The sequence below is a fragment of the Malus domestica genome, chromosome 02, assembly GCF_042453785.1.
Source record: "Malus domestica chromosome 02, GDT2T_hap1".
Classification (NCBI taxonomy): Eukaryota; Viridiplantae; Streptophyta; class Magnoliopsida; order Rosales; family Rosaceae; genus Malus; species Malus domestica.
Window position 1 is genome coordinate 11,479,819 of NC_091662.1, and position 24,533 is coordinate 11,504,351.

General features: G+C 37.7%; 4 protein-coding genes across 7 annotated transcripts; 1 reads left to right on the plus strand and 3 right to left on the minus strand.

The window, feature by feature from the left end:
- Nucleotides 1-177: 177 nt before the first annotated feature.
- LOC103401285 (mannan endo-1,4-beta-mannosidase 7) lies at nt 178-3,203 on the minus strand. Its single transcript, XM_008339999.4, has 5 exons — nt 2,591-3,203; nt 1,889-2,083; nt 1,540-1,662; nt 1,022-1,224; nt 178-957 (listed from the first exon to the last, which is right to left on the minus strand). The coding sequence occupies exons 1-5, from the start codon at nt 2,921-2,923 to the stop codon at nt 501-503; spliced, it is 1,311 nt and encodes a 436-aa protein (XP_008338221.2). The 5' UTR covers nt 2,924-3,203; the 3' UTR covers nt 178-500.
- Nucleotides 3,204-4,404: 1,201 nt separating this feature from the next.
- On the minus strand, nt 4,405-8,002 carry LOC103402282 (GTPase ERA-like, chloroplastic). Its single transcript, XM_029098060.1, has 10 exons — nt 7,919-8,002; nt 7,050-7,572; nt 6,799-6,944; nt 6,364-6,504; nt 6,174-6,290; nt 5,949-6,074; nt 5,409-5,507; nt 5,202-5,303; nt 4,926-5,006; nt 4,405-4,737 (listed from the first exon to the last, which is right to left on the minus strand). The coding sequence occupies exons 1-10, from the start codon at nt 8,000-8,002 to the stop codon at nt 4,651-4,653; spliced, it is 1,506 nt and encodes a 501-aa protein (XP_028953893.1). The 3' UTR covers nt 4,405-4,650.
- Nucleotides 8,003-9,208: 1,206 nt separating this feature from the next.
- LOC103401295 (uncharacterized) lies at nt 9,209-15,924 on the minus strand. Of its 2 annotated transcripts, XM_070808437.1 has the most exons (5): nt 15,875-15,924; nt 14,510-14,583; nt 11,398-12,254; nt 9,926-10,366; nt 9,209-9,678 (listed from the first exon to the last, which is right to left on the minus strand). In XM_070808437.1, exons 3-5 carry the CDS (start codon nt 12,248-12,250, stop codon nt 9,503-9,505), a joined length of 1,470 nt encoding a protein of 489 aa, XP_070664538.1. In that variant the 5' UTR covers nt 12,251-12,254; nt 14,510-14,583; nt 15,875-15,924; the 3' UTR covers nt 9,209-9,502. The 2 variants fall into 2 exon arrangements, with proteins under 2 accessions (XP_070664538.1, XP_008338230.2); XM_008340008.4 differs by lacking the exons at nt 14,510-14,583; nt 15,875-15,924 and adding an exon at nt 12,775-13,319.
- Nucleotides 15,925-21,829: 5,905 nt separating this feature from the next.
- LOC103418322 (probable aquaporin SIP2-1) lies at nt 21,830-24,421 on the plus strand. 3 transcript variants are annotated; one of them, XM_070808451.1, is made up of 4 exons: nt 21,832-22,379; nt 23,394-23,654; nt 23,734-23,920; nt 24,050-24,421. In XM_070808451.1, exons 1-3 carry the CDS (start codon nt 22,095-22,097, stop codon nt 23,896-23,898), a joined length of 711 nt encoding a protein of 236 aa, XP_070664552.1. In that variant the 5' UTR covers nt 21,832-22,094; the 3' UTR covers nt 23,899-23,920; nt 24,050-24,421. The 3 variants fall into 3 exon arrangements, with proteins under 3 accessions (XP_008354672.2, XP_070664552.1, XP_028946819.1); XM_029090986.2 differs by having other exon boundaries at nt 24,164-24,421; XM_008356450.4 differs by lacking the exon at nt 24,050-24,421 and having other exon boundaries at nt 21,830-22,379; nt 23,734-23,992.
- Nucleotides 24,422-24,533: the final 112 nt, after the last annotated feature.

Consider the following 24,533-nt stretch of genomic DNA (forward strand, 5'->3'; position numbering starts at 1 on the left):
AAAAAATTTATCGTGTTTGAAGAGGTCATGAGTTCACATCCCATGTGTCCCATGGACGGCGCTAGTTGAATAAAAGAAGAAAAAATAATTATAATTATAGCATAAAGAAACTTTGAAGTGTGACAATTCACATATTATAATATGAGTAGACGATATGATTGATATGACATTATAATCTTAATAAATAAATTTGTCATATTATAATATGAGTAGATTAATAATACCCCGAAGCAATATGTTACATGCCTTAAGAGGTTTAAACATGTTTCACTCCCGAAGCTATCTGGTTTTCTACAAACCAGAAAACTTCCTGAAAAACTCACTCCACACTTTGACAACATAAGTACGAGACATCGAGTTCGAGACATGTAGGGCAAAGAAAAGCGCAGTCTACTATACGTGTAACACAAGTTTCCTTCCTGGACAAAAAACGTTTCATCCGAATCATCTCTAAGAGAGGAAACCCTAAACAGCAAACCTCACAAGGGTAATGCATTTGATCAATTTCCAATAGGTTTGCCTTTGTGTTTACCCAACCATTCAGCCCTTCTAATGGCCCTTGCCCTCCTCCACATCCAAGCATTTCTTCTCCGCGCAAAAATCTTCCGAATCTGGTTGAGCTTGTGAGACTGTTGAGCAATCACATTTTCTGTTGAGGGATTCTGACTCAGAACTATGTCGTATCCATCACGGAAAGAGTCCATGCCTTCGGTGAGGAGCTGCCAGAATAGTCCCCCGGCAGCTGCTCCTCCTCTTTTTGCCGAAAAGTATATCTTGGAGTACACCGTGTTGAAGAGCAGGTCTCTTTGGTAGGTGCTCAAACCAGGATCTTTCCAAGATTTCCCAAACTCTGCGATGAATATTGGCTTTCGGAGAATGTTCTGCGCATCTTGGATGTGGGTGTTGAGCCAGTTGTTCAAGAAAGTGAGCTGAGTTTGATCATTTGAGCTAGACAACCTGCTCAAGCAAAAACCAATATAAGTACACCAAAGATGTGATCCTGCAAGTTAAACATATTTACCATTGATCAGGATACGAGTGAACTGTTGCAAAATCAATGCCAGGAATCCGATTATTCGCGATAAAGTCTGTTCCGATATTGAAGGGAGGATTGAGACTCATCCTATGTGGTATTGCTTGTCCATAAAATCCCTCTAGACCAGCTTCCAGTAAGTGGTTTCTGTCTATTGACTTCACGTGTGAAGCCATTTCCATTATCCATGCCTATTAATATGAACACCAATTAGTAAAAATCTGACATCAAAAGAAAATCCATCTTTAATTAGCAATGCAACATATAAAAATGGTAGCTGCAATTGGCAATTCGCAGTTTAGCCATCCATACTTCGCTATTTCTGGCATTTATGCTGATTTACAAGGAGAAAAACTTGAGTAGGGGCATCTGGATCACGTCATCTATATGGTAGTTCTAACAAAAGCATGGAATTTCTTGTCCTTTATTCTCACCCGACCCCACGTTGGTCTATCTAATATTGATATGAAAGATTATATTAGATAATTAAGATATTGTTTTTTAACCTGAATAGTCCTTCCTGAAGGATCTGATGTGCATCTAGGTTCATTAATAAGTTCCCAGGCCAAAATTGTTGGGTCATCTTTGTAATGAACTCCAGTGTAGCTGTTATATCTGTTAAGAACAGTCTGCAAAAAAATTGATCTAAATTAGAAATGAAGATCATGCATATTTATAAACAGAAAAGGCTCCTCGCAGACTAAAGCTCACTTGGTGCCTAGGATTGGATTTGGATTGGAAAATACACTATATTCAATGTACTTTGAGTAACTCATATCTTCAACATATGATGGATTTTATGAGTTATCCAATCCAATCTTAGGCACCAAACGAGCACTTATTGCTTTCACTTACGGTTACATGGTTCTTGTAGTAACCCTTCACAACCGGGTTCCTGAAGAAATCGTCATCAGATGCGAGGTACTGCCCTTTACTTCTTGCCCAATTCACATACTGCTTTCTTCCTCCAAAGCTCTCATAGTTGTTCACCAAGCTTAATATCAGCTTAATCCCATATCTTCTGGCCTCAGCTATAACAAAATCCAACCCCTTCAAAATCAAAATCCAAACGAAAACATTTACGAAAGTCCCCATAACTGCATGTTTTTTTAATATTCTGCACTTGTTCCTGGGATTGGATTGGATTTAGATAACTCAACAGATTGAAAGTACGTTGAAGGAAGAAATAGAGGCCAACTTCCAAAGTTTGTACGAGTTGAAGGAAGAGACAGATCACTCATGAATGAAACTTATCCCATCCAACCCCCACAAAATGGTAGGATCAACACCTTATAGTTTAATCCAATTCCTTCGTTTGGGACAAACTTTGGCCTTCATTTCTTACTTCAAGGTACTCTGAGGCCTTGTTTGGTCACTATGAGTGATAACTCACTATATTCATACTTCAATAAAAGCGCATTATCCATTCCAACCCAATTGTAAAGAACAAACGAAGCCTAATTCAGTGACTTATCCAATCCAATACAATCCAATCCTAGGCAGTGTGACGAATAAGATAAACAAAGAGTAAAGCAGAAGAAGTATGAGATGGGGAACCTTAAACATTTGCTCATTGTATGAGCCAGGGGAGAGCTGAAGAGGCCTGTAACCTCCATCACTGAAAGCCCAAGTTCGAGCCACGGTGAGCCCGTGGCTAGTTGCTTCACTGAAAACAGAAGAGACTTTGTGCCTCTGAGACAGGTCGGAAGCCACGTACATGAGCCAGTAGCCATTGAAGCCGTTTGCATAGTAAGGGCTGCCGTTGAGAAGAAAATGCACTCCCCTCACTCTGATGAAATTATCACCTGCTGCTGAAACATGGATTGGCGTAATAAAACACTGCTGGTGGATTAAAATTGCTAAAAGAAGAGCAAAAGATGGATGCTTCATCTTCTCCAAGTGTGGATGAAATGTTTGCAGTTGGATAAAGAGCTTGGAGGTGGAGGTGGAGGTGGAGGTGGAGGTGGATTTGTTTGTTATGATACAATTGCAAATAAATAGAGAAAAAGAGAAACTAGTGACCGACACAACAGAGGACCTACTAAAATCAATGACAAATTCTTTGAGTAGGAGCTTTTGCGAAAAGTCACTCACTTATTTTAAGATATATACACGACGAATAATTTATATGTCACGAGTACACTGTTATATTGATGTTTCGTGTCAATGAATTAAAGAAATGCATAAATTTTGTTCTATACATTCTTGTTTCATAAGTACAAGACGCCACTGACATTTACCAACATCATGTAAATTGTTATCATCCACAAAATAAATTTGGTCCTATGGACACTCAGCTACCTGTGCCTTGCACCAACAGTGCAGAAAATATTATGGCCACATTTATTTGATAGAGCCCGTGACACCATGTCATGAATAATGAGATGCCAAGCTATCACCTTTAAAGAGACATTAATTAGACCATAAAGGCACCAGTGCGTGGTTTATATATGACTTACTATCTGTTCAGTGTCTTTCCATTTCTGTTTTTTATGAAAGTTTGGAACCGTCGTTGTTCAAGCATATTTTCAACCGGTTATAAATTCTTGATAACAATAACTAGAGAGACATTAAACAGACTATAAAGGCACCAATTCGTGGTTTATATATGACTCACTATCTCTTGAGTGTTCCATTTTCATTTTTTATGAAATGTTGGAACCGTCATTATTCAAGCATATTTTCCATTTTAAGTTTTTAACTTTTAATGTGTCCTATCTACCCACCACGCGCATTAACATAGTTGAACTTGACGCGTCATTTCAGCCCATGTGAGGAGAATTATCCCCACTCCATTTGTGGTTTAAAGGGTAGGATTTTGACATGATGGTGCCACAAGGCATGCCGAAGCCATGTCTGGTCATCATTGAAAGCGACGATACCCATCATCATTCACCTGCTTCAAACATCCCACGTTATGGGAAACTTACCTACACTTCTAGCCAACAGGATCCTCTCCGGATTCTTTTAGTGAGGATTCTAGGAATTCGTGAATCGTATCCGTTCATCGTACATCGTAAAATCAGTTTTTGTCTAGTACGGTTTGTGTTTAATTTTAAATATTTTATTGATTTCTAACCGCACAATGTACGATGAATGGATACAATTCACGAATCCCCAGAATCCTCACAAAGAGAATCCGGCGAGAATCTGGATTCCACTTCTGGGATGACACTGACGTAAGTGGTGGAGTGTAGGTTTAACATTATACTATTGAATCGGAATACACGACAATGGCCGGGAGCTTACGGAATAAGTGGGCTTCAACATTTCTGATGGGCTTGTGTGTGTGTGTGTGTGTGTGTTTGAGAGAGAGAGAGAGAGAGAGAGAGAGAGAGAGAGAGAGAGAGAGAGAGAGATAGAGAAGGGGGTTCTACAAGTAACAGAACCTTTGGCTTTGGGAAAATGCCATTGCTAACTCTTAGAAGAATGCTTGAGAATATCTTCCCAGTGAGATCACAATTATACCATCCAGCTAACAAAAAGAAACGGGAGGTATCTATGTTAATCAACGACATCAAAACCATCTCAAAGACAGCACTCGTGTAGCCTAAATGATACGGTCATCCTCGCTTGTGTTCTCCAATGGATACGGACTGGTTGTAGAGGCCACAACATCAAAATGCTTGAATTTGACCCCCATAGCCATAATTCTTCAGAAGAACTTCGTCTTGCCGCCAATTCTCTTTAACCTTCACTACAACCTGTTTAAAGCATGAATATAGTCCTGTAAGGTGGATATCTTCTATATAAGAAGTGACAAACGAAGTAAAAGTGAGGAGATAATGCTGCAGCCGAACTACCCACAGAATGCATTAAGCGCAGGACAATGGCCAATTAAAACAATTTGACATAGTTTGTGCACAGTATCGGTCATAGTATAACTTGGTACCTCTAGAAAAACTTTCTTCTGCAAAAAGTTTTCTATGTTGAGTCGAGCAGCAGTTGCAAGTAGTTTCAGAGCTCTCCCTTCCTACAAAATGACTCAGGATATAAAATCAGCGATCGAGCTATCTCTTCCGACAGTGATCACACATGAAAGCTCTGTAGCTTTTTGTGATACATGCCTTTATGCACCATATCAAATTAAACCTTTGATCAAGAAGATACATAAATTTCGATATAGTTTGCATGAAGCATACAAAATATGCAACTGAAGATTACTTACTTTTCCAATAACAATGATCTTCTGTGAGTTTTTTTCAACGACAATTTCCACTTGTATAAAATCTTTTGCCATTGGCCTAGTTTTGTAGCTCACGACATTCACCTGGAGAAAAACAACTAGGAATATTATCTTCTTCTTTCTGCTTCTCTCTAGGGATGGGGTACCATTCCTCACAAGCCAAATCTTTTGAGCTTCTAAACTACTTACCTGACATGAATAAGGAATCTCTTTACGGTATTGCATAAAGATCTTTTCTCGAACAATTTCAGATACAAAGAATCTTTCTGGGTGCTCACTGACAATGTCCTAAGAACTCATAGAGAATAAAGATATGTTATCCATACATGAAAATAACACTTTTGGATATTCTTGAGAGGTATAAATTTACACTTTGAATAAGAATACGGAAGACAAATTTTTACTACTGCTTAAGGGGAACTAACTTTCAAAAGTTCTACACCGATGCAGTTTTCTCTTTAGGATGGAAAGCATTGTGAATCCAATGCCAGAAAACCTACAACAGAAGCTATTTTCTTTTAGGATTCTATGTGCCCTTAGAATGTGAGGTCTGATTGTAGAAAGTCTTATGACATTTATTACTACCGTGCAATTCTGCACATGAATCCTAATGGTTGGGATAAGGCGAGAATAGAACATTCACGGACATGAAACAGGAACACCATTAAGGTCTTTAGTTTCAAAGAAAGGGAGGGTAATCATGAGCCTATAACATGAAATTCCAAGTACCTTCGGATAATATGCTGGCCCAAAAGGAAGTTTTGATAAAATCCAATGCTTGACATCTTCCACTCCCTGTCCAAGTTTGGCACTCACAGGTATGACCTCGTCAACGTTTGTAAATTTCTCATACCACTGTAAAAGATGTAATTCTTATTTAGGATCAAAACAAGTAGCTTAGACAACAAGATCCGGAAATTACATGTGTAGTTATACGCGTAAACAAATGCTGACCTCTAGTTTCTTTGCAATTTCACCAGGTTTAATCAAATCCTTCTTATTCATAACCAGCAAAATGGGCGGCAAGCTTTCCGTCTGGTTACCCACACCTTCTTCCAACACTTCATCAATCTAGAAACGAGAAAATGATCTAAGGACAAGAGGACAGAGTTTCATATGCAATCCTACAAATAAAGAAGCATACTTTTTCAGGCACTTTACATGCATCAACAAGAACAACTACACAGTCTGCATTAACTGTAGCACTCCGGACATTCTTCATCATCATAGAATCCAACTTGTGCATTCTCTTCTCCATAACACCCGGTGTGTCATAAAGTATCATCTGCATACAAATCCTTATGTCAAACCCATATGCATCACCAGAACTTCAGAAACCGTCAATAAAGTATTACTTGTGTCCAAAACAAGATATTAGTCGGCTCTTATTCCCGAACCTTAGAAACTTCACCGTAGTAACATTTCCTTTATATTTCCTTGTATATCAAGTAATCGAACTATACCATTGTTATAACAATATATGAATCACAACATTTCCCACCGGTTTCAATGAGATTTCAAAACATATACATATAAACAACTGAAACAAAACCAACAACAACATCAGCTAAGAACAAACCTGATAGTCTGTGCCAGAACATACACCGAGAATTCGATGCCGGGTAGTGTGAGGTTTATCAGTAACAATGGACAACTTCTGACCAACCATTTGATTCGAAAGTGTACTCTTTCCCACATTCGGCTTCCCCAGCACAGCCACATACCCTGCATTTTTAACTCAATCAAACCCACAACTCCAACACTTTATAACACCCAAAATTCCTCAGCTAAAATTAAACGAAACCCAGAAGAGATTTTATCAAATTTTACCGCTCCGATGATTTGGATCGGCGGCGTACTCGTGCTCCTCCATCTCGTACTCATCGAGCAAAGCCATGTTTCTGTCAGGCTTCTCACTCAGAGACAGCAAAGAAGACTCGTCCTCCGAATAATCGTACTCTTCTTCTTCCTCATCCTCCTCCCCTGCATCTTCTTCCTCTTCTTCTTCTTCCTCTTCCTCCTGGGACTGTTCTTGTTCGGTGATCCTGAGACGCTGATTTGTAGCGGCTAATACAAGTTTTGGGGGTCCAATTTCTTCTATTTTTTGCCTGGAATTGTGAGTATTTGGAGAAATGGGGGAAGAGAGAAGTGTTGTGGTTTTGGGTTGTGAAGAAGGTGGAATGGCGGTAATGGGTGGGGGAGTTTTCTCTGGGAAGAATTGCTGACATGTGCAGAGGTAGCTCCATTGTCGGAGATCCAGAGTACCTGATGACACTCTTTCCCTCTGTTTTATCTTACCAGCGGATAAACCACTGAGACGGCGTCGTTTATTATTTGCCCTTTGTTTTTGTACCTTTTTATTTGGGAGCTATATTCACGTTATCGTTGTATTCAAATTACCCCTCACCATTTGAATTTCTAGCTCAATTTATCTTTTTTGTTTACAAGATGGAATTGTATATCATTTTAATATAGAGAGAGGGAAATTTAAACTCGAGTATAAGAGTAGGAGTCAACTTGAGTTGGACCAATCTAAACCCGTACATGTCCAATTTGACATTAAATCTGAACAAGTGGTTTTTTTTTTTTTTTTTTTTAGTTATAGCCCGTTCAAACCCTACCCAATTTCAACCCGTTCATTAATTGGGTTAAGTTGAGTTGATTATTTGTCCGTTCATCTCCAACTCAACCTGACTAACCAAATTCAATCTAACCAAATTGTAATGCATATCAATTAATGCTCTAACACACCCAAGTGAGCCAAGTCCAAAAACCAACGTCATTTCTAATATTTTTTTTAATAAATTACCCTTAAAAATTACTTAAGCTTTGAGGGAATAAGAGGTTTTGATTAGTCAGCCCATATTCGTAATCTTTAAATCCTAAAACTTTAGTAGATTTATGAAATTAAAGTTAGCTAGCTTTGATGCTACTTGGCTTAATTTTTTTAGGAATTATTGAAAACTAAGTTGTTACAAGATTAAATTTGAAAAAATTGGGCAAACCGAACCCAACTTAAGTAAATCCTAACCCAATTAAACTTGAGCCCAAATTAATCCGAATGAAACTCAATCTGACCCCGTGCCCGAATTGTAAGAGTTAGGTTAGGATTGGGTTGATCTTTCAACCTGCCCGAGTTGCACCTCTATATAGGGCGGATCCAAGGGGTCAACTTTAGTTCCAGAAGATCGACGGAATTCTGTATGATTATCTGGTATGGGACCTGAGTATGCCTACAAACTGTTCGATGAAATGCCTCTTAGACAGTATTCAACAGGCTTTGGCACTTACTCAACAGCCCTCAGGACAAAGCTTTAGCAGCACGCCTTGGTAGGTAAAGCTTGGCATCACACCTTCGAACTTGTCAATAGAACTAGGAAGATAACGAAATGCTCTGCAAGTGCTCGGCTAAATTTTTCGATGAAAAAAAACGAAAATTATTTAATTAAAACAACAAAACACGATTGGCCTAGATCCACCACTGAGTACGAGCATGCTTTTCTTAGCTAATGGTCTAACCACATCTGCTAGAATGCCTCGCTCCTTGCCCCTTAGTATTTGTTCACTGCAAATCTCAGAACTGTCCAAAATATATAATTAAAACCACAATACCACCATTAACCTCGAAAAAAAAACCAAGAAAAAACGAAGTCATAATACCCACACATTGTTTTTTTTTTTTTTTTTCAAAGAAAAAATGACTCCTTACATGTAAGAAATAAAAAAAAATTCTTTACAACTTTCCTTTCCATGGGGCCAAACGAAAAGCCTAATAGATCGGCCATCGGGTCACTAGGATTAACCCAAGTGACGAATGCGAATGAGGAATTGAAACCCAGCTAAATTTAAATGAAATTGCAAAAACAGAATCGAATATCGCCAAACCAAACTGCAAGTCTTAGGGGTTTAGGGTTTAGGGCACCGGAAAACTGATCCCCGATGGGCGCGGGGTGTTGCGAATTTTCAAACCACCTTACACTACTCAAAAATCATTAAATCAGACGAATACTTTAACGGGCATACAATTGTGTATAAACGCTTCGAGACAACCCGAAGCTCAAACTTTATGACTTCAAACGAGGACTATAAACATTCCGATATGCCAGTGACGGGCAAAACTTTAATTATTTTCTGTAGAACTGTACATCCTCAGATCATAGGAAAATCTAACTGATAAAAGAGCAAGAGAATGTTATCCACAAAGGATGTGGCATAGTAGAAGACCTTTTATTTTCTCCTTCTGTTCTACGGCATAGAGTCACGGTTGCAAAGTAAAGTGATTATCATTTGCCTGCATCGCTACTCTCAGGAACCTCGGACTCGAAGGTTGGCGATCCCCTGCTAGACGGGATATAAGAGTACGCCAAGGCTGCGGTACCCAGTGTTAAGGCAGTAGCAATCGAGCCCCATACCCATCTTTGTCTTCTTTCCCTTCTCTCCCTGTCGCGCCGTGCCATCTCTACACGAAACCAAAAAGTAAAACTTAGGTGAGCTAATAACGCGAGGTAGATCAAAGGCCCAAATGATGCACATTAGGAGGGTGACATATGTTCAAACCTCATACAGGTTACTGGCTAAACGTGGGGAAGAAGACATAGTTCAACTGAGGTGGGCATCGAAAATGCTTTTGATTTAACAAATAATATAATACCTCGAGCCTTAGGAATCAAGAAATAAACAAGAGGCAAAAGGTATAGAAGTCTCACCGAGAACGTCCTGATTCCTCTGAACCATTTCCTGATTCATTGCCTCATAGTTACGGAGTTTGTCCATCAACCGAGCAATTTCAAAATTCTTTGACTCGATCTGAGCTTCCATCTCCAACTCCATCTCAGCCCTTATCAATCCCCTCCCAATAGAATTTGATACAAACCTAGCAAGATAAACTTGTTGGCACAGATCTTCTGCAGGATCAGAACCTAGTTGCTCAGGACCACTTGCAGCAGCAGGATCTTCAGGGAGTGTCAATCCTACAAGAGATAACTGTTCCCTAATCCTCTGCCACTGCCTTTGCATGTTATTCATGGATTCTTCTGCTTGCTTCCGCTTCTCCATCTCCATTATAAGGCTCAATCTCATTTCACGCAATTCAACGTCAAGGTCAGAAACAGAAAGCTGCTGCCCATGCCCGCTCTCAGATGAAAGTTCTGCGCAGAGTAACAAAAAAAGTAAGTTGGTCAATACTGCCAAAATTTTATAACTGTAGTGCTTTTAAATTGAACAAGGTGGATTACAGACATTCAAAGATTAAGCATCCAAATCTTGAAATCTTGTCATAAATTGAAACCAAACTTCTGAACTGGAGAAATCAAGTGTTCTTTTAATCTCAAAAACACACAAAGAAGACATGCATAGAATGTTTTGATTTAAATGCCATTTCAATAATTCACAGACTAGGGTATCTATAGAGAACCAGCATGTTTGTACCTTTAATCATAATTAGCGATTTAATACCAATCTCATAAATAATGAACCTTTTCTATGTCATAGAAAGACGGGGATGTCAATTTTGAGCAACACTATGACACACCGCAAACCCAATATGAAAATGAACAGAAACTTTCAAAATGACATATTGACACAGTAACACAAGTAGCGCCCAATACGAAAAAACAAATTAGGATTAACTATAGCATAGGGTAGGATGAGTTAAGAGTAAACTATTACTTGATATGAATCGAAAAATAACAAAACTTATCAACACAAGTATCGAACACAACAGGTAAGTTCTGCTAGTACTCGGATCAGGTGGTTTTTACTTTATGAAGACATAAGAAATGAGTTTGGTTCAAAATGAAAACATCCGGCTACTGAGTTTCTAATTCATGAGATATGCATGTCAACCAAAACAAGACAGAGTTAAACGAATGAGTCAAGTTATCTAACATGAGTAATTACAAACGTAGAGTTACAGTCGACATGCTCAAAACAAATCAAAATTCACGTAAGAGCTGAAAACATATGATCCCGCCAAATTGCACATCCCTTCATGTATAGAAGGGAAAAGAAATATACACCATATTCTATGTAAAGATACCAAACTAGGGAAAAATCAGCATATTCCAATCTTCAATCATGGTGCTCAATTAATTCACGGATATATGGACAAAGCATATTCAAGAAAAACAAATAAGCAAATGAAAGGAAATAAATTTAACCAAAAAACCAAGCTACATACCATCCCAAGCATCATAAAATTCCCCCGTGGGTGTACTGGTCTGTGGAGAACGCTCAGCCCAAACACTTCCCTCTCCATCCGTGTTGTAACTTGCGACACTCATGGAGTCTTTTGGATCAAAGAAATCCTCACATTCACTATCTCTTCCTGGACTCATGGCAGGTTGCTTCAACAAATCATCTTCCCTAGCAGAAGCATTACTCAGTTCCACATTACTGCTTCTCTTGTTAGGCACATAGAAGCTATCTTCACGCTCGCTACTAGTACCTAGTTCCACATTAATGCCTCTAAGTTGCCCATTACTGGTCCCAAGCTTCCCATTGCTGCTCTCGAAATGATGGATGCCATTCGAATGATGCACTTCAACAGGCTTGGGGAAAGTAAAAGTATCCACATCATCCACAGGCAAATTTGCCACCTTTGCCTCTGCGTTGTTGACATCCCCATTGAGCTTCACCCCCTTGGCCTCAGCGTCGTTGACATCCCCATTGAGCTTCTCCATATCTCCAGCTTTCTGGTGCAATGACACATCCTGCTCCGAGTAACTCTTCATAAGCCTTGGACCACGGCGCTTGTGGTTGATGATGTAAGGCGAGGGAGTAAATGAAGTAGGCGAATCCGGGAGCGGTGTGGCCTCCGGAGTAGCGTAAAGGGCCGGCGTAATCGGAGGTCGATTTGGCCTCTTCTCCACAGCGGAGGTGCTGTTCCTCCTCTCCAGCTTGGAGTCAGGAACCGGCATTGAACTCGAAAAAGGCTTCGAATTGGAATTCGGAAGAGATGACATGTCAGCGGATTCGGAAGAAGCTCCAGGTTCTAACAACCTATCTAAAGCTATGGCAGTGAAAGTCGGCATGGTTCTGCATCACCAATTCATCATCATCAAAAATCCAAATCAAAAAACAACAAAATAAAACCCTAGCTGTGCAGTTATAGCCGAATCAATTCAAATTAATCCAAAAATTAAACACTTATAATCCGATTCATTTTCTTCAACCCAATAAAAACCTAAGCCGCACAAATTCCAATTTCCACAGCAATAAACAGAATAATCATAATTAAATAAGCAAATAAATCGAATCTGGAAGAATCCTAACGCTATGTTCAGTTGCCGAGAAGAAAAAAAAAACTCACAAAAACAGAATCATCCTAATTAAATAAGCAAATAAATCGAATCTGGAAGAATCCTAACGCTATGTTTGGTTGCCGAGAAAAAAAAAACTCAGAAAATCCTCCAGGTTTCGTGGAGACGCCATTTCTCAGCCGCCAAACACAAACAAAAATTTAATAAAATACACATAAAAAAACACAATATCAAAAAAAAAAAAAAATAGATGCAGAAACAGAAAACGAAGATCGGAGACACGGTAAGAAGCATACCAGGGAGGAGAGAGAGAGAGAGAGAAGGGGGGGACTCGCAAGGGGTTCAGGTGAGAGGAAGAAAGGGAGGGACAACGAGGAGGAGAGAGGAGAGGGTGCAATTGCAATTGCAACTGCAGAGCTGAAACATATCGAAATTCTTAGGTTTTATGGGGTTTCACCAGAAATCATCGCCGCCACCGCCCTTCTTCTTCCTCTCCACCAATGAGAGAAAATATTTAAGCCTCCGAGTTTTGCTTTTGTGTTTGGTGGTTTGTTGGGTCTTCTTCGAACAAATCACAACGACCGCCTCCTTTTTTTTTTTTTTTGGAAACTAAAGACCGCCTCTTTTTCTCAGAGCAGCTGTCGCTCGCGATTTGGTCTCCTCCTCACACGGTCCCCAAATATTTCAAACTTCCCCTTTTCTATTCCGAGAATTGTACACCGAGATTTCGCTTTTTCTCTTTTATTTACATAAGAAAATTTACACAGTGGGACTTCTACTCTTTCATTTTTGTGCAGTTACCACTTATTCTAAAACAATTTACGATTCACGGCCCAAATAACAAAACATGTAACAAATATGCATCTCTTTTTAAAGAGAAAATTTGGGGTCTGACGATCGGACCTTAAGATGAACAAAAACCCTACCTCGCCTCCTGTATGTAGGGCTTAACCATTTGAAAATATTTGTTTGGGGCCACATAGGACTAGTTGGACACAAGAAACTCTCATGTTCAAGGCTGTTGTCATCGCTTCACTCGACTAGGACATAGATTTAATGAGTTTTAAAAAAACTATAGAAATTGCTATTTTTTTTTATCTTTTTAGAAAATAAAAGGTCGAATTAACACATGATTTAGCTACAATAAGGTGGTTGTGGACTGAGATATTTAGCTTCAAGTGCTCAAGTTGTGAAAATGACTTGAAAATCATAAGTGACTAAAAATACCTTGAAAATAAGACATTGTGAGAAGTTGGGGCGCCCAATTGCGACAAAAAAAAATGATATTTTGGGTGTGATTGTAAAAGCATTTTGTTCGTATTGCTATTTCACAAAACTGACAAAGCTCAGGTCCATTTGTGCACTTTACAGTTTGATTTAGTCAGGTATTAATTAAATTAAGTGCTGCGGTGGCCGTAGCCTGTAGGGTTTCCTAAATGTTAAGATAGAAAAATCCAAAGCGTTATTTTACATTCAAGATTCCTAATAAGCCCTCGTGTTTTAGTTGTGTTAATCTCGGTGCGGGAGAAATTTTTAGTTGTGATTATAATACAAGTGGTACATTACGTGTTTTAATAAGAATGGTAGAAAATTTTATTTTTTAAGTTATTAACTTTTTAGCACACATATCTCATCATTTGTTTAGTGACATGTAATATATCATCCCGTATGCTGATCATACTAAAAAATATCTCAGTGCGGCGTCGTTTCGCCTGTTGCCATATTTTAAATTTTTAATGGGGAAGACGCAAGAATGAATGAGGTGGTTGTTGAGTGGGAAATGGGAATCATCTACGGCTTTTTTTCTTCCTCGTATACTCTTGGACGTTTTAATTTCTCACACACTTTTTTTCTCATTATTTGTGGATATTTTTACGTTATACAGTGTCAGGAATGCACTAATATTTGAACGATAGGATTTCAACGGTCAAGATCTAGACATGCAAATTCAGCTGACGGTGTTATTAGTAAGGCTTTAATTATGATTTGAGGCAAACTACCGATCTAATTTAAAACTCATCATGATAATACCTTTTTTTCCCCGCCTGGCCTTGTTCATCCTTTTTGGTGTGATTGTGGGCGAACCATCAACTGACTTGGAGTAGCTAGAGTAGAAAATTTAAGATTAAAAAGGCCATAAAACAATTTGAATGTGACGGACAAAATATCATAGTGCCTAGTGAGTGATTTAGAAATAAACAAAAGAACTTTCACTTATTATAAATACATCGAAATAAATGACCTGAAAAAGATAAAGTGCACCGAAGTAAAAATAATATAACGAGAAACTAAATCCATTCCAAAAGCACAAACAAAAAAGGAAGATTAATTTAAGATAAAGGCATTTTAGCCTAAATAGTCACTGAGATTGGTCTTCACTTTAATTCCTGAGGTTTGAAATCGATGGAAGTGATCATTGAGTTTGCCCATAATCAATCATTTTAGTTCTTTTGTGAAAATCTCTACTTAATAAGGAGTAAAATGGCAAGAATACACTCAATTAATTAACAACAGACCAAAATGATTTGACAAAATTAAGGGTATTTTTGTCATTTTATCCTTATTTAATGAAGATTTTTCACGAAATGACCAAAATAAATGACGATGAATAAACTCGGGGACCAGTCCTATTAACTTTAAATCTCAAGAACTAAAGTGACGAATTATGCTAATTTCAAATACTGGTTTAGCTAAAATACCTAAGATAAATAATACATAACAAGAATGTTAAATTATTCTACTATAACCATCTCCAAACCTTGCGTTAAAACCTAAAATTTTTTGGCACAAAAAAATTAGGCTTAACCTAGAAACAACTTTTTTGGTCCAACCCTTCTAGGTTAAAATTTTAGCCCCGAATTATTGAATGATGAATTTAGGCTTTTTTTTCTTTCTTAAAGTAACTTTTAAAAAGAAAAAATTATGTAGACTATCTAAATTTAATTTTATGAACATTTTAACCTAAAAATATTTAAATTCCTACAAATATTGAAAAATCACTAATCGACATCATGAAACTTGTGAAACACTATGAAAGAATATGAAACACATAAAAGATTTTTTTTAATTACTTTACCTGTTGGATTTAAATTTTGACCGTTATATATTTTTTTTTAACCATTAAATTTCATCAAATTAGATCTTAACCGTTAGATTCAATGAATTTATAAATATAAAACTAGAAAATATATACATATATGGTAGGTCAGCCCCACTAACTCAGAAAGAATTCTGAACTCAATTTGGCTCAAAAATGAGTTTTGAGTTTTAACTCATTTTTACTCCAAAAGTTAGAGCAAGTTGAAATAAATTTAAAATCTAAAATTTGAGTTTTATTTTAAGAGTTGAAGTAAGTCTAAGTGAAAGTAGATTGCAATAGCAAGAACAAGAAGATACCTGAAACCGCAAGCTGAAGGCAATGCGCAGTGCGTGCTTGAAAAAGCAATAACTTAAAGGTTTGAATTGATTTGATTGTGTTATAGTCAGAGGTTTGTCTACTTGCTCAAGTATTATTTTTTACGTGAACGATGAAATCGTTAGATTTCTTGGCTTGCACATAAAGAAATATCTAGGTGGACCATTTCTTGTTTGAGCAAATTGTATTAAACGACAAGATTTTTTAAAGGGTTAATCTCTATTTACTATCTTAAAATTTTGTGGTTTTCAACATTTGATACATTAAGTTTTTTTTTTATCCCAGAGTTATACTTCAAGTCTTAATTTTAGGATAATTTCATACATTTGTTAATTTTTCCGTTAGAAATTCTGTTAACTGATGACGTGATACTCATATGGACAGTAAATGAGCGCCACGTGCCAACATGGCCCCAATTAAATATTAAAAAATTAAAAAAATACAAAAACACAAAAAAAAAAAAAAAAAAATCCTACTTGTCACTCACCCCCTGCACCCTCTCCCTCCCCTCTCTTCTGCAACCCTTACCCCTTCCCTCCCTTCTCTCTTCTCTCTTCTCCAATTCCATGCCTCTGTTCTCCTCGCCCACAGCACCCCCATCGTTGTCCTCATCACACTCTTCATCTTTCTCACATGCCGATGCGTCACCTCGCACAGCGCAGCTGCCATTCTCTCATTCCTGATCCTCATCACCAGCCTCTGCCAAAACTTATGGACGTTGGCCAACGCTGCCACCTGCAAGCCCAAACCTCAAGCATTTTTCTACAATAGCTTATTGTGAACGGATTTGAGCTCTGCACCGTGCAAATACCCATATTTGGTTCTATCTCCAATGGTGAATCAGATTGTAGAGATTTTGATGCTTTCGTAAAGCTTCAATCCCCATCGTCGTTCTCACCCCAACATCTCCGTTCTCGATCTTCAGCAACCCACTGTGGTCTGCGTAAGCTCTGAGTTCGAATCGATTCCATAAAAAATATCCAGAAAATCACAGAAGTCATTAAGCTCGTGGCGGCTGCCAAGGTTCGAAGGCCTCATGAAGCAATCATCAATGCTCGACCCTTTGCTGAAACACTTGTGGAGGTCCTGTACAACATCAATGACCTGGCCTAGCCTGGCCTGACCCTCTAGGAAACCAAATCAAAAGCACGTATTCCTCACCGGTAACCACAACCTGGCCTTCGCAGCCTTCGTGCGCGTCTTGCCGCCGCCTCCCGACGGGTCGGAGTTTTCTAAGGGGTGGTTTAAGGGAGATGGGATTTTGGGTGGGGTGGGATTTAGGTGAGGTGCTGGGATTTACAGAATAGAAAAAGGAAGGGAAGGAAGGGAAAGGGTGTGGGGGTGAGGGAAGGTTGGGTTTTTTTGTTTTTTGTTTTTGTTTTTGTTGTGTTTTTGTATTTTTTTTAATTTTTTAATATTGAATTGGGCCTATATTGACACGTGGCACTCAGTTATTGTCCACGTGGGCGTCACATCATCAGTTACAGAATTTCTAACGGAAAATTTAACGGATGTATGATATTGTCCCAAAATTAAGACTTGAGATATGACTCTAGGATTAAAAAAACTCTATGTACTAAATGTTGAAAACCACGAAATTTCAAGGTAGTAAACAGAGATTAACCCTTTTTTAAAACATACATTTTACAAACGGAGTTATGCCACCATAGTGAGTCAAACTTGAAACTTCTTTCATTAATAGCGGAAACAACTACCACTCATAATTGAACATTCTTTTAGTAATTTGTGGATTCAAATTGGATATCTGCCTCGATTAACCGTTTTATCTAAAAAAAACACTTACATGCACAAGTACTATTGTTCAAAGGATTACTATTAGAAACACGTTGAATTTTTTTTTGAACTGGTGAGTATTATTTTTTTTGTAGTACAACCAATATGCTATACTATTCTACACTAAAGAAAAGAAAGAAAATTTGAACTCGAAATCCTAATCACTGGATCAAATCATCACTTACATTTCTAAGTACTAAATGGTTGTTCTGCAATTTTGTCACAAACAAGGGAACATTTTGACGCACCACCCTTTTATAACCGTTGGATGAGTTATGTTTATACCATACTTAGGGCCTCTGTATTTAGATATCGTATAAATACTCGGGAGGCTCAAATGTAATTAAGTAATAAATAGATGAGCAAATATGTAATAAGTGACGAGCCCTTATTCTATAAAAGGACCGCTTACTCTATTCATTAGAAAAGCCTTCTCACCCCCAAAGGCCAATTCCTAGGCCATGAGGATCCTCACACTCTCTCCCTCACAATCCTCTCAGAAATACAATATTAGTGTAGACGTAGCCCAAACCTTGGGGTGAACCACAATACATCTTGAGTTATTTACTTTCTTGCAGATTCACGGTCGGATTTACGTTGTTCAAAGACCTCCGGTTTTGTGCATCAACAAGTTAAATTTTTTATATCTGTATAATAGTTAAACACAAATCTTAATATTTAAACTCATCCAAAATGAGTATTACTACCACTTAAGTGCAGTGAGCAAAAAATATTCCCTTTTCCAAAGAAGGAAGCTTCCACGCTTTTTTATTGGTTTGGATTTTATAGAGAAAGGGAGACATCAATTTAATTATTTATTAGCATTTGACTACACACTTTATATGTATGAACACATTTTTTTAGAAAATGAGAATAAGAGAGGGAAAGAGAGAATGTGGGGAGAGTGAGAGGTTTTTGTTTTTAGTTTTTTTTTTTTGGTTTTGGTTTTGTTTCTTGTTTTTTAATATTGGAGGTAATTTAATATCATATGTAGGTGATGCTTCAATAAAAATAATAAAATTTAGACCTATGAAATTACATTATATTTATTGCCCATCATATTTTTTGTGTAATAGAAGATTAAGTAGTCTTTTCATCATCTTGTGATTAACAAAGAATGTTTAATTAATTAATAGAAATGTAGTAGATCTTTTGTATAAGATATTGAAACGTGACACGTGACCAGACAAATGGCCACAGAGAGAGTAAATAGAAGTGGCCCATAACCCAACCACAACCACATTGCGTAAAGAACGTGACACATTGAGCATATAGTTTCTACCACTACCTCAAAATTTTCCACGTCACCAAGATTCTTAATCTAACTAAGTGGACCCCTCCTAGAGTGGAGAGAGCATAAGATTCCTCGTGATATATATTGCGTAATAAAATTATTCTCTTGGTTACTTGGTTATTAATTAACGTATAGTTATTCACATTCTAATTAACATAAATGTCAAATAATAAACTGATGTATATTTAATATTTTTTTCTCAACTCTTGATATAAAATCTAAGATTGATTGGTAATGTGTTCTTCAACGACAGGATATTCATAAAGATTAATACACACCAACAAATCAATGTGCCACAATAACAAGGCCAACCGCAACTAGATATGTGTTGAATTCACAAAAACTATATATCATTATCGCAAACAAGTGAGTTGAACATTATAAATATCAAGACAACTACCACTAAAACTAAGAGACTAGTGGTTTTGCACTTGGATAAATAAACTGGTAAATAAGATATGAATGCACCGAGCAACTTAGTATTACGATCTAACTAAAATGCCTTAAATAAATTAATACAGAACAAGAATGTAAAATTATTCTACTAAGTGAAAGTAGACTACAGTAGCAAGAACAAGAAGATACCTGAAACTGCAAGATGAAGGCAATGTGCAGTGCGTGCTTAAAAAAGCAATAACATAAAATGTTTGATTTGATTTGATCGTGTTGTAGTCGTCAGCCTTTGTTTATAGTGACGACATCCAGCCTCTGACTAACCCATGCTTCAAGTAATCCGAGTCGCTTTAAAATACTAAACTATTGTCTTCTTTCTCAAGTTTTTTACTTTACGTGAACGATTTCTTGGCTTGCACATAAAGAAATATCTAGGTGGACCATTTCTTGTTTGAACAAATTGGATTAAACGACAAGATTTTTCCAAACATTTGTTTTACAAAGGAATTGGATCATCTCTTGAGCAGGATATCAAGATCCTGATCTCCTGCTTAGGAGAGGATTCAATTCCTTTTACAAACAAAATTGTGCCATTGTAACGAGTCAAACTTGAAACTTCTTTCGGTATTAGTGGAAACAACTACCACTCTCAATTGAGCATTTTTTTAGTAATTGCCCCGATTAACTGTTTCTCTAAAAAAAACACTTATATCCACAAGTACTGTTGTTGAAAAGATTACTATTAGAAAAATGTTGAATTTTTTTTGAATTGGTGAGTATTAATATTTTTATATTACAATCAATATGCTATACTAATCTATACTAAAGAAAAGAAAGAAAGTTTGAACTCGAAATCCTAATCACCCGGTCAAATCATCACTTACACTTGTAAGGGAAAGGGATCATCTCTAGATCCCTTCCTCCTAATCCACTAAGTTCGGGGATTCGGACCATTAAAATTTGATCTAACGGCTACAAACATGGACTCACTTTAAAAATTATAATAAATTTAATCGTTAGATCAAATTTTAATGGTCCGGATCCCCGGCCTTGATGAATTAGGTGGAAGGGATCCGGAGAATATCTCTTTCCACTTATAAGTACTAAATGGTTGTTCTGCAATTCTGTCCCAAACAAGAGAATATTTTAATGCACCACCCTTTTATAACCGTTATATGAGTTAAAATTTTGATATCTGTATCAGACACAAATCTCAATAACTCATCCAAAATGAGTATTACTACCACTTAAATGCAATGTGCAAAAATATTCCTTTTCCAAAGAAGGAAGCTTCCATGCTTTTCTATTGGTTTGGATTTTTAGAGAGAAAGAACAGAGAAGGGGAGACATTAATTTAATTATTTATATAGTAAAGCTTTTGTATAAGATATTGAAACGTGACACGTGACCAGACAAATGGCTGCAGAGGGAGTAAGGAGAAGTGGTCCATAACCCAACCACAACCACATTGCTTGAAGAACGTGACACATTGAGCATATACTATATAGTTTCTACCACTACCACAAATTTTTCCACGTCACCAAGATTCTGAATCTAACTAAGTGGACCCCCCCTGGAGTGGAGGGAGCATAAGATTCCTCGTGATATATTTTGCGTAATAGAATTTAATACTAGTGCTGAATAGTAAGTTGATGTATTTTTAGTGTTTTTTTTCTCAACCCTTAATATAAAATTCAAGATCGAGTGATCGTATAAGTACTTAGTCACTAAATTGGTAATGTGATCTCATCCTTTAACGATAGGATATTCATAAAGATTAATACACTCCAACAAGTATGCCACAACAACAAGGCCAACCGCAACTAGATATGTGTTGAACTCACAAAAACTATATATCATTCTCGCAAACAAGTGAGTTGAACATTATATGTATCAAGACAACTCCCACTAAAAGTCTAAAACTAAGAGACTAGTGGTTTTGCACTTGGATAAATAAACTGGTAAATAAGATATGAACGCATAGAGCAACTTAATATTACGGTCTAGTGGTATTTCTCTTTACTTATAGATGATAATTTTAAATTTGAATTTCATAAACGAAAAGTTTGATATCAATTTGTTCTCTTAGCTCCTTAGTATAAATATATTGCTGTATAAAAAAATAAATACGAACACACGGGCTGAAATCTAAAGCCCAAAATATAAGAAAAACCTACGTATAGTCCAGATTTCCGCCTAAATCTTATCCCCTAAAAAGGCCCGTTACTGTGGGCTCGTAATTTAAGCATAAAACAAAAAAATTCCACAATCCGACAAAACAAAAAGATAGAGAATCTGCAACCAACAAAAACGAGAGATTTTTTAGTATGATCGGCAAATAAAATAGTACAACACATGTTATTATACAAATGAAAGAATTTATATGTTAAAAAATTAATAACTTAAAAAATAAAATTTTTCATAATTTAAACACATGATGTACTATTCGTATCCCGTCCGTCAGAATGAATATTTTCTCGACAAAACAGCGAAAGTTCGTCTTGTCCTCTCACCTTGTCTTTCAAAAATACACATCAATTATTGACCAAAAAAAAAAAAAAAGCACACATCAACGTCGTCCCACGGACATTTTTTATATTTTTATTTCCGGTCAAAGTAAGCCAATCGTCTTCCTTCAAATTCTCAAAGGGCAGTTTCCGCCGCCATCGTCCTCCCGGCCCCGCTGACCGACCGACTGTCCAGATTGCTGCGCGGCAGACATGGGGAGGATTGGTTTGCTCGTGTCGGATATGATAATCTCGTTCATGTGGGTATGGTCGGGGGTCTTGATCAAGATCTACGTGTTCAGCATTCTGGGGTTTGGTCACGGACCCGGCGGTGAGATCATCAAGTGCGCCCTTTCGATTGTGAACATGTTCTTCTTCGCGTTGCTGGGAAAGGTTACCAACGGCGGCACCTACAATCCTTTGACCGTGTTGTCCGGCGCAATTACTGGGGATTTCAGCCGCTTCCTTTTCACTGTTGGTGCCAGAATCCCTGCTCAGGTGACCCCCTTTCACTTGTTTGGTCGTTTGTTTGGATTGAGACAGAATTTTGATGAAAATGACGGAATATTTAATGGAAAGTCGATTGCTTTTTCTTTTTCTTTTTGGTTGATTGGATGTCGAACTCCGAGCTTTTTATCTAAAATGGCCCGCCATTAGCATAACTGATACATCATAATAATTTGCAAACACTAAGGGTATTTTTATTATTTTTTTCTTATTTAATTGAGATTTTTTTACGAAATAATGAAAATGATTTTTGGTAACTAAACTTAAGAGTCAATTCTAAGTAAAAAGTTATGCTAATCCCAGGAACAATTTTGACTAAAATATTTAACAGAAAAATATCCTCAATTTAATAAACAAACCAAAATGACTTGCAAAAATTAAGCATATTTTTTATCATTTTTTTCTTATTTAGCGGAGATTTTGCACAACCAAAATGATTAATGGTGGGCAAATTCAAAAACCAATTCTATTGATTTTAAATCTCAGATACTATTTTAACTAAAAAACCGAATTCTAATTTGGGCATTTGTGACATAATGGTTTCATTATTTATGTGATAAACGAACAAATTATATTGTTTCTTGGAGGTTGTTTTGAAATTTGAATTCCAAGCTTCTTGTTCTTTAGTTCTTGTTTGTCTTGTCTTTGACAAATTTAACGTAGAAGTTTGGGTAACCCTGTTTCAATACCCTTGCTCCCTTCGCTAGAGTCTTCGGTCGTTGTAAGATTTTGCTCCTAGGAGGTTGTTTTGTGCTACCTAGCCCTTCCCCCACCGCCGCCCTATGACGGATTAGTACCCGTTGTTGCGGCCTAGTGGGGGAGATACTTCTTCCTTAAGTCCGATTTATTCGAGGACACGAAGAAGGAACCGAATGTGAATTCTCTAAGCAGAATGAAGATGGCATTTTTTGCTAGTTCTTTCGATTTTGTTACTTGTGTATCTTACAGCGATGACCATGTAGTTTCTCCGACATCACTCATTTATCTTCGTTTACCTCTCATCAGGTTATCGGCTCTATTGCTGGCGTTTGGCTCATAATCGCGGCCTTTCCTGAAGTAGGTCATGGTCCTCGCTTGAACGTTGACCTCCATCGAGGTGCGCTCACAGAAGGGTTGCTGACATTTGCGATTGTTACCGTCTCGCTTGGGCTTGCCAGAAAAATCCCCGGGAGTTTCTTCACGAAGACTTGGATCTCGAGCGTTTCCAAGTTAACTCTTCATATTCTCGGCTCTGATCTGACTGGCGGTTGTATGAACCCGGCTTCTGTAAGTACCTACAGGCGTTTCTGAGATTTAACTTACGTAACTTGAATGCACTATACCTGAACCTTGCTGACTTTTGCAGGTGATGGGATGGGCTTACGCTCGTGGCGACCATTTCACGAAGGAGCATATCATGGTTTACTGGCTCGCCCCGATGGAGGCAACTCTGCTGGCAATATGGACATTTAGGGTCGTCGTTCCACCAGCCCAGGAGGACAAGGTCGACGTGAAGGCTAAACCAGAATGAAGAAATTCCACTGCATTTCTCGGTATGTCCAATGGAGGTTCTAACCTGTTAACATTGAGGGTATTTCAATGCAATGTTCCTGAATTTCAATTCATTAGTTTTTTCTTTTGGCGTTGAATTTCTGGATGAACTGAATACTCGAACTGGCAAGCTCGACGGCCATCTGCAACTTTACCTCAATGATTACAATGGTGGGTTCGGCCCTTCGCCAGCTTAGCATCCATAACAAAAGATGTTCTCTTACTTGTCTTGGTTTCTCATACAGAGAGCCTGGTGACGTGTTCATGGCAGCGCGAATCAGTAACCCAGCTACTTCCGACTTCCTTAACCAGTCCTTTCGTCTCTATAACGCTTCTCGCAACATGGCCACTGGACATTATCTTTTCTGTCGGGTCTTCTCATTCTACGTTCTCGGCTTCTCATCCTAAAATGTTGCACGATGATCATAACCCGTCTAGTTTCTTTTTCACTTTTAAAGATCTAACTCTGCTAGAAATTTGTCAAATCCGAAATACTTTGCCTACATGACTCACATTCTCCATCTCGCACAACCGAAATGGATAATGTATTCTTGATTGATTTAAGGCGTAGCGAAGCAAAATCTACGATTGCACACCTTAAATATGAGAACAATT